Genomic DNA, 20,273 nt, shown 5'->3' on the forward strand with positions numbered 1-20,273 from the left:
TATACGATTTGAAACACTATGATGAAAAGTGGTGGTCTGATTCAGGTCTAGGTTTGTCAGAGGCGTGGAATCAGGACACTTGACAACAATAGGTTTAAACTCATGAATCAAAGAGGCAAATTGGTCATTTGTCTCCGGAAGGGGTGACAAGGGAGAAACAGGCGTGTTTGAGTGTTGGCGGTTCGGAACATCTCCCATAAAAGCCAGATTTTGAAAATCCTTCAGGGGACTAACAATGGGTTTCAAAAACTCGCTTCCGAGACCAGGAGCTTTTGACCATGGATGACGAAAGTTGTGAGTCATTCTTTGATTAGCTTCAAGCATGTCAATATAATTATGCAAAGCATCAATTTTGGCATTAAGACGTTTGTTATCTGAAATCAAAACGTTTCTTTCTGAATAAGTAATTTCACATTTATCTTTCAAAATGATACATTCATCTTTTACCATTTATAAGTTCATAGTCTAAAGACTCGATTTTCAACTTTTTATCCTCAAAACGCAATCTAAGACGGTTTAATCCACACTCCTTCTCACTAGCTTCTATAACAGACTCATAGGCTTTATAAATTGTTCTCATATCTATTTGGATCTGGGTCAAAAAAGGTTCACAAAGAGATAAGTCAAAATTATTATCAGTAATCATAAATTTTACCGGCTGAACGATGCTTCGACCAGGTGGATCATTAATGGCCATGTAGCAGTAATGTGGTTCAGCAACGTCATCATCATCATCAGACCCAGAAGACCAATATCCTTCATCACATTCAATGATTTGTCTAGCCATTAGACACATATTCCTTCCAGTTACCATGTCATCATCATCACCATATGACCAATACCCTTCATGTAACACCCCGTTCCTGGTATGTAATTTTTTTTACTTATTATTTTCCTTTTTATAAAAGCTACTCGACGAGTCAGTAGCCCTAACTCGTCGAGTAGATGCGGGTTAGCATGCGAAGTTTAGTGAAGCGACTCGACGAGTTAATATGCCCGACTCGGCGAGTCGGCCAGGCTGGATGAAACCCGAATCTCTAGGGTTTATGCCCTATTTGTACATCATTATAGACCCCCATTCTAGCCTCCATCACCTCCAGAGCACCTTCCCGAAACCCTAATCCTCCATTAGTGATTTTGAGTGATTCCTTGCCATTGTGAAGTAATTTTGTGCATCTTGAAGCTTGTGGAAGGAGAAGAAGATAGAAGGCTCAAGGGGGAAGAAGTAGATCCAGAAACTACCCTTCATTTACAGTACTTTCTGGTAATCAAGTCCCTAACTTGATCATTCTCTTATTAGATCTTCATATATGCTTGTTTATGTCACTTTTGGGCCATTTCCAAGGTTAACCCCGAGATTGGAGCTCTTATTGGGTTATGGACATCGAATCTGGACGCCCTTGAGCTTTAGGAGCTCAAGCAAGCCACCTTTATTCAACCATGGCCCTATTCCAAACCATAGGTCTTCATTTCTGTTTGGTTTGATGTTTTAGCTTAATACCACCATGCATGCACGTAAAGTTGGCAACTTTACATGTTATGCTAGCCCTAGGAGTCCAGATCTATGAATTGGATGCACTAGAATCGACTAGGATCAACTGTATGGTGTTGACATGCAAAGGACTTGACGAGTAGCTCATATGACTCGGCGAGTCGAGTCATGATCCCCAATCCTTTCTGTCCCCAAGAGAAATTAGTGAGTAGGAAATGAACTCAGCCAGATGGACAAGATTTAGACCAAGAAGCTGAAGAACTCGACGAGTCCATATAAGGACTCGACGAGTTGATTTGTTTTGTCCCGTTTTCTTATAAATGGAACCCGTTGAGTCTGTGAAGGAACTCGGCGAGTTGACTCGGTTGGCCACCGGGTCTGATAGTAGTTTCAGTAACTCATCGAGTTGGGAGATGACTCGACGAGTCGGGTTGACTGGGAGTTGACCTTGACTTTGACTTGGACCAGGGGGTAGATTGGTTATTCACCCTATGAAGAATTATCAGTTTTTGATTAAGTATACTATGGAATTATAGTCGGGGAGTCACCGGAGCATCAGTTAGGGATTTCTCACTCGAGTTTTCAGCAGTCAGTCATACGAGGTGAGTTTCCTTTCAGTAGGAACGGGTCTAAGGCACCAAGGTCGGCCCGTAACATGTTATTATAGTAGTTGAGTGTGGGCGGGGCCCATATCTCTTATTAGTCGAGTGTGGACGGGGCCCGTATCTCATAGCTGAGCTTGATTATGATATATGCCTGAGAGATTTAGTTATACTTGTTGTATGTGTGATACTTGTATGTTTTAGTTTAGTAGCTGAGTGTGGGCGGGGCTCGTATCTCATAGCAGCTGAGTGTGGGCGGGGCCCATATCTCACAGTAGCCGAGTGTGGGCGGGGTCCGTATCTCAAGGTAGTTGAGTGTGGGGGGGCCGTATCTCAGAGATAGCGGAGTGTGGGCGGGGCTCGTATCTCCTAGTTAGCGGAGTGTGGGCGGGGCCAGTATCTCCATGAGTGTGGGCGGGGCCCGTATCTCCTAGTTGCATGTTATATGTGTATGGTATGTGGTAGTTTGGGGAGACTCACTAAGCTTCGTGCTTACAGTTTTCAATTTTCATTTCAGGTACTTCCACTAGCAAAGGGAAGGGCTCGGGATGATCGCATGGCACACACTACAGTCTTCAGCCTAGGATTTTGACTCTGATATTTTTATCACATGTTTTATCACAGTGTTTGATATGGTGTTTTGAGATACATAACACAGGATTTTCTATTTTATTATGGATGGTTATGGATTTTATAATAACTTCAATAAAAATTTTGGGTTGTACTTTTGGGACGTTTCAAGTTGGTATCAGAGCCTTGGTTTGAGGGATTCGGGCACACTTCTGGGTGTGTCTGAACTCAAACTAGGGAAGTGGCACAAAATTTTCAAAAGAAAAACCGTTTTTATAAAAGGATTTTGAGTAAAGAAAACAATTTTTATAAAATTATAAAGAAAGAACTTTCGAAATGAGAAAAGGTGTGGTGCATGCAATCAGCCGAGCTCAAGTAAGTACTCCCAAATTACCCATACAAGTCTATGCTATGTTATGATTATCAGTTTATGTAGAACAGCATGCTAGATTAGGACTAAGGATCTAGGAAGGATGCCTTATGTGCCTATTATATGTGTTCAACTTTATGAGAACTGCATGCTAGTACATATCATTCAGTATGACAGCTAGAGTAGTATATGCTTGACTATGAGTACTCAATGCCCGAATGTTGCTTGCTTTGTGCTTTTAGGAGTCCTAGTTACCTTTTACTAACTAGTAAACGAATATGTTAAGTTACATATTGCAAGGATTAAATAATTTCAGAGGGTTAGGTCTAGCTCTATTTCGCAGCTCTTGTTTGAGTCCAACCGTTGTAGGGCATGATCTCTCATTCGAAGAGTTATCTAGTCTTAGTGATATGTAATGTTATTCGCAAGCTAGTTAGGGGGAGATAGCAGGGACTTCTTATGCGGCTAATGGTTGAGAGTGGGATGGTGATTACCCTAGGGCAGGCCTAGGATGAGAGTAGCAGAGAGCAGTAGCAGTAGAAGGGACTTGGTGGAGTCAAGGCAGTTCTTGAGGAAAGTACGGATAGATGTGGAAGGTAGTATGGGCTCGTACTACTAAAAGCAGAGGATCCGTACTCGAACCAAGAAAGGCTGAGATAAAGCCAGGGAACTTGTAGTGTTTATGATCTCTCGAGTTTTGATGGTATTATGATATTCATTCTGTTGTTTTCTTTCAGAATAGTGGTTTTATGTTCGAGGCCAGCAGTTGGCAGTTTAGGTGAGGGATCAGGCTCAGGCTCTGGAGTCAGGCCGTTAGACGAGCAGACTAGAGAGTTCATCTCCTCGGAGATTACGCACAACATACTTGAGCAGACTCCTATGATCTTCGCAACGGTCAAGGAGGGTATTTTGGAGCTTATGGAGGAGAGGTTTAGTGTCTTTCGTACCGAGATGGCGGCCATGATGGGGTCGCACACACTCACTTTCCGGGAGTTAAGGGCATGTGGAGCTCCCGACTATCATGGGGCTCGGGATCCCATTGCGAGTACCTGATGGTTAGCGGATGTTGCCAACGCATTTCGCACCAGCAGACGTCCCGAGGGGGACAAGGCTAGGCTTGCGTCCTGCCTTCTGAAGGACAGGGCACATGACTGGTGGGAGGAGGTTGGGAGAGCTATTTGTGATGATGCAGTATTGGATGCGATGACCTGGAGTGATTTCATGACCAGGTTCAGGGACGGGTTTGCACCCGTGATAGAGGTGGAACAGCTAGTGAGGGAGTTTCAAGATCTTAATCAGACTACTAAGACTGTGGCGGAGATCACCACCAAGTTCAGGGAGAGGGACCTACTCGTTCCGTAAAACGCGGCGGATGAGGAGATGAAAAAGGCCCGATATCATGAGATGTTGCGGAGTGAGATCTGCCAGTTTGTGAGCCGTTCCGGCTGCAAGACGCTGGAGGATATGATTGCGAGGGCTCGCGAGAGGGAGATTGATCTGGAGATGGAGAGGAAGAGGAAGCCAGAGTTGGTATCTGGCATGGAGGGCTCAGGCAAGAAGCCCAAGACAGATTCCTGAGAGAAGGGTCGGCAGGGTCGTGGCCGCTTCGGCAGGTGTGGTAGGTCACATGAGGGGACATGCAGAGCGGGGAGTTCGAGCTGCTTCAAGTGCGGCCGGACAGGTCATGTGAGCAAGGATTGTATTGTTGCTTCTACCATCACTACCACCTCATATGATCTGATTTGTTTTCAGTGCGATTAGAGGGGCCACAAGAGGTCCCAGTGCCCGAGTTTAGCAGCAGCAGGGAAGGTGTCAGCGCCCGCCCCTGCTACATTGAGGATTACGGACGGCCGTCAGGGTCGGGCCAAGACGCCAGGGGCGAAGAGCAGAGTCTTCCAGTTGACAACAGAGGAGGTACGTGTGGCTCCTGATGTGGTTACAGGATCGTTCTTAATGAACGACATTTCTGCTATGGTATTGTTTGATTCGGGAGCTACCCGATCCTTTGTATCACTCGCACTTAGTGTGGCAACCCGGAACTTTTATCCTGTACAATTGGTCAATCATATCAATATTAAACTCGATTTTTATCACCTTTTAACGCCGTTTGAGGGTTCATTTAAGTGTTCTAAGCTCGAGTACAACCGGGAACAAGATTAGGAATGAGCCAACAAGTCGTATAGAGACTAAACCGAGCCATACACCCTCTTGGGAGGTTTGTACGGCCGCACATCCATCTTCCAGTCGCACACTCGTCCCTACAGATATAGGGTGACCCCCTTCACTCATTCCTTTCCTTTGGCTGCACTCTACTTTCTCTCTCTAGAAACTTCATCCAAGAACACTCTAAGGGCCTCAAAAAAACATGAAGTACTCCATCATTCAGCTTGTTATACTGGTAAGACACCTTGATCTAAGCCTAAAGCTCTTCATGTTCTTCGTGTTCTTCATCACTTGAAGGTGTACGGCCGCACACCTTCATAAGGTGGCCGTACACACCTCAAAGGCCCTCCAAAGTGAGAGTTTGACCCCCTATCTTCTAGTTGGACTTGGTTTGGACCTTAAAACACTAGAAAATCGACTTTTGGAGCATAAATGAAGAGTGTACGGCCGTACACACACTTTTTACGGCCGCACACTCCTGTGTGCAACCGCACACACATCCTGACCGCACACCCTGGCCGCACACACACTCTAATGACCATACACCTCCGTCGTTTGACCATTTATGGCTCCGACACGTAGTTCAAAGCATTTCCAAGTCCTTAGGGTGGTTTCCCGTCATGTTTAGTCATGAAATACCCTCATTCTAATACACATATATGTTACTATATGTTAATAGGATCCACTTGCGTACGAAACATCAGTGACACTCAGCACTCATAACCGATCATACACCCAAATCCTACGTTAAACTGTGAGTTCATACCCCTACGATTTTATAAGTTTTTATAACATTTTCAGGGGGAAATACAAGCCAAACATAAAGGTGTTCACAACTTAAAAACCGATGCAATTACAATGGTTTTACGTTAAACATTTAGATACTTTATCCCTTTTGTAAAATGCGGAGCATAAGGGGCGTTTTCTAAACATAATTGCATAGTTTTCATAACAGTACATGAACACAACTTACCAATCAAACTATAATAGGTATAGTTTGGGGATTTCATTAACGGTTTTACAGAATCAAACTCCATGCAAAGTCAAACATATAAACTATGACAGATTTAGTTTATCCATACATATACAGGAGTATCTTACTAAATAATTATTTTGTGTATAATTATTTATACTCTACAACGTATGCAACAATTTCGAACTCTACAACCAAACTACACGTAAACTAGTTAATACCGGATTGTGAGACTTATCTTTGTTATGCCCTTCGGGGTACCAATAAATCCTCTCCGTTAGTATAACCAGAGTATCCTGGAAGGAGAGCGCGGAATTTGTGAATAGATCTATTCGGGATTGACAATCCCACACCTGAACTATTAGCTACAGTTAGGCGGGCACGCCTGGGGTGACAAATTTTGTAATCCTACGACGCCCGAAGAAACGTCAAGGAGGTCACAGGTCATATTAGTATGGTTATACGACTCACAATAAGTGTAAACTAACCTTTGTTTACGGGATTTCTTTCTTCGATAGTTTCATTTTAACTAATGAAACTATCTATCTTCTTACTGGAGGGTATTCCATGGAATTAACTCTTGGTTTTATTTAAATAATAAAACTACTTACATACTGGTAGTAGCCAAGTCTTGCCAAACGAAACATATCTTACTTACTGGCGGTAGCCAGGGTTTTCAAACGAATCATACTTTTCATACAGTAATCAACAAACATGTTAGAAAATATTGGATTTTCTTGGGAAGCATGCATACTTATTTCTAAACTTGATAACGAGGGTTTTCGTTACAAACGATATTTGATTATAACGAAAATGAATAAATTTTACAAATTCAGTGACTAGTTTCCAATACAAAAACATGCTTATGAACTCACCAGCTTTATGCTGATATGTTTTCAAAATCGCTTGTATTCTCAGGGCAACTATAGACAGGTACTCATGCCAGCTTTTGGAGAAGATGGAGCATTTTGGAGTCTCGTCTTTATCTTTTGTTACTTTTGAATATACTGATATGTACAAACTATGTTTTCAAACAGATGTAAATATTTATAATGCAATGTAATGGTTGTGTTTACTTTACTTACTATGATACAACTGTTGTGATACTACGTATGACGTCACCCGCCCCCGGACGTTTTCACCGTCCATTCCGACATTCGGGGTTGTGACACTTAGCAAGCGATTAAGTAGAGCTCCGGGAGAGCTGGATTGTCCACTTGATGTTGAGATAGTAGATGACAGGACTGTCAGAGCCGTGAGGGTTCACAGGGGATGTACGCTACAAATGTTTGATGAGCAGTTCTCGATTAATCTGGTCCCTACTCCCCTGCGTGGGAACAAGGTCATAGTGGGTATTGATTGGTTGAGTCCCAACGGGGATGTGATTGACTGTGAGCTGCAGCTGGTGAGAGTTCGCACTCCCAGTGGGGGAGAGTTAGTAATTCAGGGCGAGAGGCCACAGCACGGACCGATTCTTTGTTCAGCGGCGAGAGCGAGGCGCTACTTCCAGCAGTGTTGCGCAGGATATGTCGCCTATGTCATGGATACCCGGGATAAGGGTAAGGCGACAGTCGCTGATGTACCGATGGTGCAAGAGTACCCAGATGTATTCCCAGAGGATTTACCCAGGATACCTCCGGAGAGACAGGTTGAGTTTCGGATTAACCTGGTCCCTCGTGCGGCTCCGATAGCCAAGGCACCATATCGGTTGGCTCCTCCCGAGATGCAAGAGTTATCTACACAGTTGCAGGAGCTGCTAGACAAGGGTTTTATCAGGCCGAGCAGTTCGCCATGGGGAGCCCCGATCCTGTTTGTGAAGAAGAAGGGCGGGTCGCAGCGTATGTGCATAGATTACCGGGAGTTGGACAAGGTAATGGTGAAGAACCGTTACCCACTCCCGAGGATAGATGATTTGTTCGACCAGCTTCAGGGAGCATCTTGGTTCTCCAAGATTGATCTACGTTCCGGATATCACCAGATGCGGATCAGAGATGATGATGTGCAGAAGACCGCTTTTAGGACCCGCTATGGTCATTATGAGTTTGTGGTTATGCCATTTGGGCTTACCAATGCTCCAGTCGCGTTCATGGACCTCATAAACCGTGTGTGCAGGCCGATGCTGGATCGGTCTGTCATAGTATTCATTGACGACATCTTGGTCTATTCCAAGACCTAGGAGCAGCATGAGGGGCACCTGAGAGAGGTGTTAGAGACACTGAGGAGGGAGAGACTTTTCGTAAAGTTCTCCAAGTGCGAGTTCTGGTTGCGCGAGGTGCGGTTTCTTGGGTACCTCGCCAACCAGAAGGGTATTCTGGTATATCTGGCCAAGATAGAGACTGTGATGCAGTGGGAGATTCCGAGGTCTCCATCCAAGATTCGGAGTTTCCTGGGCCTGGCAGGGTATTACAGGAGATTTATTCAGGATTTCTCCAAGATAGAAGTTCCATTGACCCGACTGACCAAGAAGTCGGTGGTTTTTCGTTGGGGTCCTGAGCAGCAGAAGGCCTTTGAGACACTCAGGCAGCGATTGTGTGAGGCACCGATTCTCACCCTGCCAGAGGGAGTAGATGACTTTGTAGTCTACTGTGACGCTTCAATCACAGGTATGGGAGCAATGTTGATGCAGTGAGGTTATGTGATAGCTTATGCTTCGAGACAGCTAAAGCCTCACGAGGCTAACTATCTGACACATGATTTAGAGTTGGGGGCTGTTGTGTTCACCCTCAATATTTGGCAGCATTACCTCTATGGGGTCCGGTGTACCATTTACACGGATCACAAGAGTCTGAGATACCTCATGGATCAGTTAAATCTGAACATAAGGCAGCGTCGGTGGTTAGATGTGGTGAAGGATTACGACTGTGATATCCTTAATCACCCGGGCAAGGCCAATGTAGTGGCAGATGCCCTGAGCCGCAAGACGGTGGCGGCCCCGATCTGAGACATCTGTTTGAGTATGACAGTGATGACTCCATTGCTAGAACAGATTAGGGAGGTGCAGATTGAGGGCCTGAAGGAGGAGCATCATAAGTGTGAGAGGATTATAGGCCGAGTAGCTTCATTTGATTACAATAGTCGAGGATTGTTGACCCTGCATGGGAGGGTCTGGGTACCGTACTGGGGAGGAGTACGGCAGGTATTGATGGATGAGGCCCACAAGTCTCGGTTCTCCATCCATCTAAGGGCGACGAAGATGTACAGAGATCTTCGACCCAACTACTGGTGGCCCTGCATGAAGCGGGACATGGCTTGGTACGTGGAGAGATGCCTAACCTGCGGAAAGGTCAAGGCAGAGCACCAGAGGCCCCATGGCAAGATGCAGTCGTTAGATATCCCCGTGTGGAAAAATGAGGATATTACCATGGATTTCATTACTAAGCTTCCTAGGACCGCATGTGGGGTTGATTCGATTTGGGTCATCATGGATTGGTTGACCAAGAGCGCGCATTTCATACCGATCCAGGAGAGCATCTCGGCCGAGAAGTTGGCAGAGATTTATGTGCGATAGATTGTAGCACGTCATGGAGTGCCTGTCTCGGTGGTGTCAGACCGAGATGTCCGTTTTACTTCCACAATTTGGAATCGGTTTCATGACGAGATGGGTACTCGTCTCCATTTCAGCACCACTTTCCACCCCTCAGACGGACGGTCAGAGTGAGAGGACGATTCAGACTCTCGAGTACATGCTTCGGGCATGTGTCTTGGATTTTGGTGGCAGTTGGGATACGTATCTTCCGTTAGCGGAATTTTCGTATAACAACAATTACCATGCCAGTATAGACCGGCCTCCCTTTGAGATACTCTATGGGAGGAAATGTAGGACCCCGGTTTGTTGGGGGTGAGGTGGGTCAGAGAGTGATGGGGAGTACCAAAGTGGTACTTAAGACAACAAAATTGATACAGCAGGTCCGGAGTAGGCTCCAAACTGCCCAGAGTTGGCAGAAGAGTTACGCCGACAAGCGGAGAGCGACATGGTTCTCCTAAAGGTATCGCCCTGGAAGGGTGTCATACGGTTTCGGAAACGGGGAAAGTTAGGCCCCGGGTATATTGGCCCCTTCCGAGTCATAGACCGGGTGGGCAAGGTAGCATATAGACTGGATCTCCCCACCGAGCTCAGCTAGATCCACAACACTTTCCATGTTTCCCAGTTACGGAAGTGTTGGTGGATGATTCAGCAGTGGTACCCTTCGTGGATATTCAGGTTGATGACAGCCTGAACTACATTGAGAGATCGGTGGCGATTTTAGATCGCAAGACGAAGGAGCTGAGGAATAAGAGAGTCGAGTTAGTGAAGGTGCAGTGGCAGCAACGAAAGGGGTCGGAGTGGACTTGGGAGCTCGATGAGGAGATACAGGAGGACTACCCAGAATTGTTTATAGAGACAGCAGACTTCGAGGACAAAGTCTAAGATAAGTGGGGGAGAATTGTAACTCCCAGTTCCTGGTATGTAATTATTTTTAGTTATTATTTTCCTTTTTATAAAAGCTACTCGACGAGTCAGTAGCCCTAACTCGTCGAGTAGATGCGGGCCAGCATGCGAAGTTTAATGAAACGACTCGATGAGTCAATATGCCCGACTCGGCGAGTCAGTTAGGCTGGATGAAACCCTAATCTTTAGGGTTTGTGCCCAATTTATACATCATTATAGACCCCCATTCCAGCCTCCATCACCTCCAGAGCACCTTTCCCGAAACCCTAATCCTCCATTAGTGATTTTGAGTGATTCCTTGCCATTGTGAAGTAATTTTGTGCATCTTGAAGCTTGTGGAAGGAGAAGAAGATAGAAGGCTCAAGGGGGAAGAAGTAGATCCAGAAACTACCCTTCATTTACAATACTTTCTGGTAATCAAGTCCCTAACTTGATCATTCTCTTATTAGATCTTCATATATGCTTGTTTATGTCACTTTTGGGCCATTTCCAAGGTTAACCCCGAGATTGGAGCTCTTATTGGGTTATGGACATCGAATATGGATGCCCTTGAGCTCTAGGAGCTCAAGTAAGCCACCTTTATTCTACCATGGCCCTATTCCAAACCATAGGTCTTCATTTCTGTTTGGTTTGATGTTTTAGCTTAATACCACCATGCATGCATGTAAAGTTGGCAACTTTACATGTTATGCTAGCCCTAGGAGTCCAGATCTATGAATTGGATGCACTAGAATCGACTAGGATCAACTGTATGGTGTTGACATGCAAAGGACTTGACGAGTAGCTCATATGACTCGGCGAGTCGAGTCATGATCCCCAATCCTTTCTGTCCCCAAGAGAAATTAGTGAGTAGGAAAGGAAATCAGCCAGATGGAGAAGATTTAGACCAAGAAGCTGAAGAACTCGACGAGTCCATATAAGGACTCGACGAGTTGATTCGTTTTGTCCCGTTTTCGTATAAATGGAACCCATTGAGTCTGTGAAGGAACTCGGCAAGTTGACTCAGTTGGCCATCGGGTCTGATAGTAGTTTCAGTAACTCATCGAGTTGGGAGATGACTCGACGAGTCGGGTTGAATGGGAGTTGACCTTGACTTTAACTTGGACCAGGGGGTAGATTGGTTATTCACCCTATGAAGAATTATCAGTTTTTGATTAAGTATACTATGGAATTATAGTCGGGGAGTCACCGGAGCATCAGTTAGGGATTTCTCACTCGAGTTTTCAGCAGTCAGTCATACGAGGTGAGTTTCCTTTCAGTAGGAACGGGTCTAAGGCACCAAGGTCGGCCCGTAGCATGTTATGATAGTAGCTAAGTGTGGGCGGGGCCCGTGTCTCTTATTAGTCGAGTGTGGGCGGGGCCCGTATCTCATAACTGAGCTTGATTATGATATATGCCTGTATAATAGATTTAGTTATACGTGTTGTCTGTGTGATACTTGTATGTTTTAGTTTAGTAGCTGAGTGTGGGTGGGGCTCGTATCTCATAGCAGCTGAGTGTGGGCGGGCCCGTATCTCATAGTAGTCGAGTGTGGGCGGGGCCCGTATCTCGAGGTAGTTGAGTGTGGGCGTGGCCCGTATCTAAAAGATAGCGGAGTGTGGGCGGGGCTCGTATCTCCTAGTTACCGAGTGTGGGTGGGGCTCGTATCTCCATGAGTGTGGGAGGGGCCCGTATCTCCTAGTTGCATGTTATATGTGTGTGGTATGTGGTAGTTTGGGGAGACTCACTAAGCTTCGTGCTTATAGTTTTCAGTTTTGGTTTTAGGTACTTCCACTAGCAAAGGGAAGGGCTCGGGATGCTTGCATGGCACACACCACAACCTTCAGCCTGGGAGTTTGACTCTGATATTTTTATCACATGTTTTATCACGGTGTTTGATATTGTGTTTTGAGATACATAACACAGGATTTTCTATTTTATTATGGATGGTTATGGATTTTATAATAACTTAAATGAAATTTTTGGGTTGTACTTTGGGACGTTTCACTTCAACATCTCTTGACACAGTTGTTACAAAAGCTTTTTCACTCTGAGCCATCTCCTGAGCCCTTCTTGCATAATATGTTGAGTCCTTGACTTTTGGTTTCTGAGGAGCTCCAACCAAGCAATCCTTTGCGAAATGGTTTGCATATCCGCACTTGTGACACACAATTTTGGGCTTATCTGATTTCGGAACTAGCTGAGGTTCCGGAGCGGAGGCAGGCTTGGTGATGTTAGGTTTGTATGCTGGTGGGTTTTCCGGAGTGGATTGCAGTTCCGGAGCAGAGTAAGGTTGAGGATTAGTTTGGTGAGGAGCATGAAATCGATTCTGGTAAGGTTTATAGGAAGGATTGTAAGGACGTTTGTACTTCATGGAGAGAAGAGCAAACTCCTGTTGGAAACGCAGTTTAGAGTCTATGGCTTCAGAATCGTCGACCGTATAGTTTTGAGCGTGTAGAACGGGTAAGGAAGGTTGGACAGATGGGGTGATGGGTTTGAAGAATTCCAAAGAGGAAGAGTTCGGAAGAGATGGTTCAACTGAGCTAACAAGAGCAAGAGGTCCTCCGGAGAGTTCCCTTAGAGTTTGAGCAACATTAGATTCATGACCTTGAAGTTCATCAAAGAGTTGATAGAGCTTCAACTTTTTCAGCGAACCATTACATTGGAGAAGCGATTTCACATTTCCTCATCCTTTACCGAGGCTGTTTATGAGCTTGAGATTGTACTCCAGAGGAGTCCGGATAATCCCATGAGCATTCATGTTGTTGACTACTATTTAGTAACGGTTAGAGGCTGAGGCCACTGATTCACCAGGAGTGGTAGTGAAAGTGTCAAACTCATTGACAACTGAGGTGAGACGCTTATCTTTCATGTTTTTGGAACCTTCAATCAAGTCCTGAAGAGTTTCCCAAATCTCTTTTGCAGATTTGCACAACTTAATGTGCTCGAAGAGTGAAGGAGGAACACCAAACACCATTTCTGAGAAAGCAACTTGATCTGCATGAAGCTTTTCAATTTCATCTTCAGTGAGAGGAGCTGGACGTGTTTCGTCTTGTCCCATGAGCTGAGCAGCAACATCCCTTACAACTGTTCTTACGGGAACGTGAGGTCCTTCTTTGACGGATCTCCAAATAGCTTCACCTTTTTCTTTTGCCAATAAAAATCTTTCCATTCAAATTTCCAGTGATCATATTCTTCCACAACTAGCAGTGGGGCACGTGTAGGGCAGCCCACGCTATTTGCGATTTGCATTGAATACATTTGTTGAGTGTTGGAAGCAGCCATTGAAGTTAAGATATCTTTAAGCAAAAGTGGTATATAGAAGAACTTTTATCCTTGACACAGGAATGGTTGAAATACCACGGTAAATTCAAACCAACTATAATCTGGTCATGTGGATTCAAAGGACAACCACTCAAGCTCTAATACCAATTGAGAGAGTAAGATTGATCGATGCGCAGGGACAAGGTTTGAAAACTCAAACCTTGAGTTAATGCTTAAGATCAATTTCTGCTTACAAACGAATACTCCAGTCAAGTCTGGATAGACCAGTCAAGTTTGAGATGATATATTCAACAAGTATTCAAGTCATTAATGAAGCACAAGAAGTTGATCAAAGTAAAGCTAATTAATGAAGAACAAAAGGAATGTTACAGTGAAGTAAATAACAAAGTAGTGCAAATGAGTTTGAACAATTCGTCACAATGAATTGCATTGAAAGCTCCTATAAATAGGAGATATGGTTACATCGAACAGACCATAAGACTTACATATGACCGGGCAATAGAGATACTTCTGACATTCTGATTGTCTAATATTACAAAAAGACTAAGTCCTATGAAACGTCTATTCAATACATAGTGACAAAAATAATTAATGCAACAAAGGATTAACTTCGTACAAACATCCATTCCGGAACCAATAAACATTATGGAATGTCTTCAGCATAAACACCTCCGAACACTCTTTACTTCCGGAGTCCACCAGTTCCGCACCATCTTCACTTCGGACATGTAGCTGATTTCGTTTCTTCAAAAGAATTGAGATTGCTAAGGTTCACTTTCAGGTTCCAACACATACTGTCAAGCATACTTAGGTGCCCAACCTACCCTGTCAAGCATATCTGGGTGCTCGACCTACCCTGTCAAGCATACCTGGGTGCCCGACCTACCCTGTCAGGCATATATGGGTGCCCGACCCACCCTGTCAGGCATATATGGGTGCCCGACCCACCCTGTCAGGCATATATGGGTGCCCGACCAACCCTGTCAGGCATATCTGGGTGCCCGACCTACCCTCCGGTTTACTTCAACCGGTTACGGGGTCTATTTTGCCCCCACCACTACCACATAATATCATAGCAAATAAGAACATAAATCACAACAGATAGTGGCATACCAGACAATTATCACAAAGAAAATCATCTTCACAGTAAACAACTAGTGGGCCGAAATTGGTGCCTTCAACCCAATGATATAGGGAATGTAACTCACCTCGCACTGCTAAAGTTCACTACAACAAATCCTTAGCAGGTGCCCTGACAACTCCTCAAGCTATTATCACCAAAATATCACCCGATTAGCAATTGGGTCCCAAACCATGATCCATAATCCATACTTGGGGTAAAATAACCATTTTACCCCTAGCCCAACAAGATTCATAACTAAGGCCCAATCCCAAAACCATTAAGGCCCAAAATTGTAAAATCCATAAAATCCCACTAATGGCCTAATTTTCCAAATTGGGCCCAATCCCATATTGGTCTTATCCTAAGCCCATATTTTCCTTGAATACACTTCATATTATCTCAAACACCCCTTAGGACAAACTTGGTCGAAAACATAAGTCAAAGTCAAAGTCAACGCCAAAGTCAATGGTTCAAGTGACCCAACTCACCGAGTTGGTCCTTCAACTAGCCGAGTTCTCATCGAACTGTAGAATCGATAAGAACCGATCCAACTCGCCGAGTTCCCTTCAACTTATCGAGTTTTCCTCCTTTTCATCAAAATCGGGACAAATCATTTTAACTCGCCGAGTTCTTCATTCAGCAAGGCTTCAAAAACGCGCATGACGCATATTTCCAACACGTCGAGTTTCCCCTCCATAACTCGACGAGTTGCATTTTAGAAATGAGGTTTTATTTCTGTAACTGACCTTCTTGATTCCGGATGTTACAACTATAAAGACGATAAGACGAATACTTCTCCTACATGGCATTTCGATTTAAACTCTAGTCACCAAATTTCTTTAATTACCCATCTCTCCTTTTATAATAAATTAGCAAAAATGTTCGATTCAAGACTGAGGAAATTGGATTCTAGGCTACTCTTCTTCTTCTTAAGTCGTTCACCAAAAGGGCAAGATTGGCCATTCCCATGAACGATTACTCTCCAATCAACTAGTCAGATTTTTTTCTTACTGAACTGGAATTTTTTAAATTGTTCGTGTGTAACTTGTTTTTTGCCCTCGATTTCTAAAATCGTTTTATGCAATAATTGATTTCATAAAATCGTTTTTCTGTAATCATTCCAATAATCCATTTCATTTACTTGCTCATTGACGAATCAATTTCCATTTATTAACTCAATTTTTTCATTGCAATAACTGCTCCATTGTTGTGATTTCCTTTTATCGTTTTTTTCTTCATGAATCACTAGAGTTATTGACTTGTTGTATAAAATAAGAACAATGCCTAGATATCCTTCCAAAAGAGTGTTCGAAGCAGATTATGTTTGGGATATGAATTTCACGTTTGTGGTTTATCCTTATTGATATGTATTTCATGTTTGTGAACTTTTTTTTGGAATTTTCCGATTGTTATTTATCCTTGCGACTATATATTTAACTACCTCATACGATCTGTTAGTTACCTAGTATAAATTCCATGTTTTCTTAGCCACCTGGGTTTAACCGATATGAATTTCGTTACAATAATCGATCCTTAGTGCTATATATTTAATTGTTCTATACCTCTGTTCATTAACTGTTTAAATCTATTCATTAACCGATATGAATTTCGTTACAATAATCGATCCTTACTGCTATATATTTAATTGTTTTATACCTCTATTCATTAACTGTTTAAATCCATTCTTTATTTAGTGTGATCTTTTTTTTTCACAATTGTTTTTTCTTTAAATCTACACAATTACTCAATTGATTTATGTTTTTTACTTGGAAAAATGACATAAAAGCCTTTAAGTATTCAAGAAATGTTTGGTTTTACCATTTTGTGAATTTTAGGTTCGGTCACCAGGTCACTTAGCACTGGTAAAAGTGAGAAATTCTAGCATTAATAAAATCTAAAACTCATAAAAAGATAAAAACCAAATATTTCCTTAAAAACTTAAAAAAAGGCTTTTATGTCTTTTGGCTTTTTTATTTTGTTTGATTATTAATTGTAAGACCCAGGTATTACATGAGTTAATTTAAAAAAATCATTTTTAATATATGAAGATTTTTTTTTTGCTATTTGTTACATTCTTATTCATTTTGTCAAATGTCATTTTATAGTTATTTTGAATTAATTCTTTTTATACATATCACTTTATGAATTTTTCTATTTTATTAAATTTCACAAAATGACTATAAAATAACATTTAACAAATTGAATAAGAACGTGAAAAGTGACAAAAAAAAATTCTTAAAAACTTTAAAAAAAACGTTTTTATGTCTTTTGGCCTTTTTATTTTGTTTGATTATTAGTTGTGAGACCCATGTATTACATGAGTTAATTTAAAAAAAAAAAAACCATTTCTAATAAATGAAGATTTTTTTTTTGCTATTCGTCACACTCTTATTCATTTTGTCAAATGTCATTTTATAGTTATTTTGAATTATTTTTATACATGTCATTTTATGAGTTTTTTTATTTTATTAAAAAGAAAATTTTTTAAGATTATTATTATTTATTATGAGTTTTTTTATTTTATTAAAAAAAGAATGAAAGATTATTATTGTTTTTCATAGTTACCTGAAATGCTTCTTATACGCCCCGTTTACGTCCCTACAGAGAAATGCTTGTTTGCATCCCTATCATTTTTGAAGTTTTGTCAAAAATTCATCTCCCCCTCCTGCTTTAGTCTAGCTGCAACGGCGAAGTACCGAAACCCTAAGAAGCACAGCAGCTAAGAGCGAAGCAGCAACAAATGGCACAACCTAAAGTGTTGTCGACGAAGGAGGCCGATATACAAATGATGTTGTCTGCTGAAGTCCATCTCGGCACCACGAATTGTGATTTTCAGATGGAACGTTACGTATTTAAGCGCCGCAACGACGGTATAAACTGCATACTCCATGTTATGTTTTGGCGTGCTCAAAACTTTATCTATCATAGATTTGTTTAGTCTCTTAGTTTCCGATTCTTGATCTGTCGTTGGTTTGTCTGGAGAATGCTCGGGCGCTACTTTCCTTCATCCCAAGCATGACATTTTTTTAGTCTGATGCAACTTAAGCCATACGGTCTAAATGGTATCAAACCGTGTGATTTGATAGTTGTTTGATTGGACCTGTTTGGATACAGACTCATAGGTTAATTTGCATTTTAATCTAAACTCATCTAAGATTGGTTGTTATCTTTTCCAAGGTTGTGTTAAGGGTTATTTTTGAAGTTTCTATAGTTTGGTAAAGTAAATTCATTTTAACTTTGGCTGATAATATTTATTGGTAAAAGGTGGTATTCTGAATTGAAAAGTGCTTATTTTCTTTTATATTGTTTTACAGGAATTTACATTATCAACATGGGTAAGACATGGGAGAAGCTTCAGATGGCTGCCAGAGTGATTGTAGCAATCGAAAACCCTCAAGACATTATTGTCCAATCTGCTAGACCATATGGACAAAGGGCTGTACTGAAATTTGCTCAGCACACAGGTTGTCAAGCCATTGCTGGCCGTCACACTCCTGGTACTTTCACAAATCAGCTCCAGACATCGTTCAGTGAGCCCCGTTTACTTATTTTGACCGACCCAAGAACAGATCACCAGGTTAATATCAAATTTATGATCATGCTCACATTTCAATCTTGTTTTGTTGCTAAAATTTATCATCTTTTCTTTCTTTACAGCCAATCAAGGAGGCTGCACTAGGAAACATCCCCACAATAGCTTTCTGTGATACTGATTCTCCCATGAGATATGTTGATATTGGTATCCCTGCTAACAACAAAGGAAAGCACAGCATTGGGTGTCTGTTCTGGCTTTTAGCTAGAATGGTGTTGCAGATGAGAGGTGTGTTTGACCAAGGGCATAAATGGCATGTCATGGTATGGACTCTGGTGGTTTTAAATTAATGGAGGGAATTTTGTAAAGGTTATGGTTTGACTTTGATGATGTGAATTTGTTGTGTTTGCAGGTTGATTTGTTTTTCTACAGGGAACCAGAAGAGGCTAAGGAACAAAACAGAGATGATGTTGATTACCCTGCAGATTACACAGCAGGCATGTGTAGCAACTGGTCAGCTCAGATTCTTGATGCTCAATGGGTTGGTGACATGGCACCACCACCAATTGCTGGTTCCCCTGTGGCTGCAAGTGCCACTGGGTGGACTGGTGCTCAAGGTAAGGATTTCTATTCCCTCATTGGTTGTTGTTATTTGAAATTATTAATATTTATATTTATATTTTTGGGGTTTAGCTCTGGTTAGTGGTGGTGATGGATGGGAGGCTGTTGCTGCTCCTTTACCACAAAAGCTTAAACCAGTCAGACAAGTTGTCATAAAATCTAAAAAATTTGATGCAGGGAAGTTGATACAAGAAGACATGGATGAACAACAAAGGTTAGGTATTTTGGGCATTAGAGGGAATAACTAGTTATTTTTTACTTGATCAAGATTGGACTCTTTTATTCTCCTATAATTATAACGAATGACAATCAATGGTTTATTTTTTCAGTGTGGCCAACGATATAAACAAAATTCTGAGGGGGGCTGAGTCCATGTCAAACAAGCTCGAAGATCTGAGCAGTCGTGTACAACATATGGAGGAGGAGTTGCAAAACATTCAAAAAAATCAACCTGAGTTTCCTCTTATCTCAGATGAGGAGTCCAAAGAGGACCAAAACTTAGTTCTACCTGACTACCGAAGCTTAATTCTACCTACCTTCCCTGAGAATTTTAAAGATCTTAAAGTCTTTCGTAAGTGGAAGAAGTGTGTAGATTCGTGTTTTGAGGGTCGTGAAATCCCATACGAAATCCAAGGACAACTTGTAGCCGAGACATTCCCAAAGAATTTCCCATGGTGGGAACAAATCCAAAAGCTAAGCCAGCGAATCGATAACGATGATAAGATTACGTGGAGAGAGATTAAGAAGATGTTTATCGTTCAATTTTTTTCTTCAGATTGTTTGCTTTCCAACAAGGACCGGTCGTCTCCTCCTAAGAATACAGACTAACCATATTATACTTTTGATTCGGTTACAACTAGTTAGCATTCAAAACTACTCAACAATGTCAAACTTTCTATTTGACTGTTTTGGAATTTAGCAAATGAAATGGTTAGCAACTTGGTATTTTGTTTTGTCTTAATTAAATTGATAAACATATTCCTAAAACATTTTTCTTTCTTAAGCAAGATTGTCGGGAAAATATGGACCGGGACACTTTAAAAATTTCTTAGGTGTTGGTAGCATCATTGCATTGAGCACTAAACAATATAAACAAATATCATATTTTTATTGTTACGTTATTTTTAAATGTAA

The 20,273-nt window shown here is 42.1% G+C and overlaps 1 protein-coding gene across 2 annotated transcripts; it reads left to right on the forward strand.

Annotated features, from left to right (window-relative positions):
- Positions 1-17,561: 17,561 nt before the first annotated feature.
- On the forward strand, positions 17,562-20,084 carry LOC111915526 (40S ribosomal protein SA). Of its 2 annotated transcripts, none has more exons than XM_023911182.3 (6): positions 17,562-17,856; positions 18,301-18,563; positions 18,644-18,841; positions 18,931-19,135; positions 19,317-19,353; positions 19,469-20,084. In XM_023911182.3, the coding sequence occupies exons 1-6, from the start codon at positions 17,727-17,729 to the stop codon at positions 19,965-19,967; spliced, it is 1,332 nt and encodes a 443-aa protein (XP_023766950.1). In that variant the 5' UTR covers positions 17,562-17,726; the 3' UTR covers positions 19,968-20,084. The 2 variants fall into 2 exon arrangements, with proteins under 2 accessions (XP_023766950.1, XP_023766949.1); XM_023911181.3 differs by having other exon boundaries at positions 17,564-17,856; positions 19,212-19,353.
- Positions 20,085-20,273: the final 189 nt, after the last annotated feature.

This window comes from Lactuca sativa, chromosome 1, assembly GCF_002870075.4.
Source record: "Lactuca sativa cultivar Salinas chromosome 1, Lsat_Salinas_v11, whole genome shotgun sequence".
NCBI lineage: Eukaryota > Viridiplantae > Streptophyta > Magnoliopsida > Asterales > Asteraceae > Lactuca > Lactuca sativa.

Bases quoted from the DNA above. Each gene is read 5' to 3' on its own strand.
- LOC111915526 (XM_023911181.3), top strand. From the start codon at position 17,727: ATGGCACAACCTAAAGTGTTGTCGACGAAGGAGGCCGATATACAAATG. The intron at 17,857-18,300 runs GTATAAACTGCA...ATTGTTTTACAG, and splicing joins ATTTAAGCGCCGCAACGACG to GAATTTACATTATCAACATG. The intron at 18,842-18,930 runs GTATGGACTCTG...TTGTGTTTGCAG, and splicing joins GGCATAAATGGCATGTCATG to GTTGATTTGTTTTTCTACAG.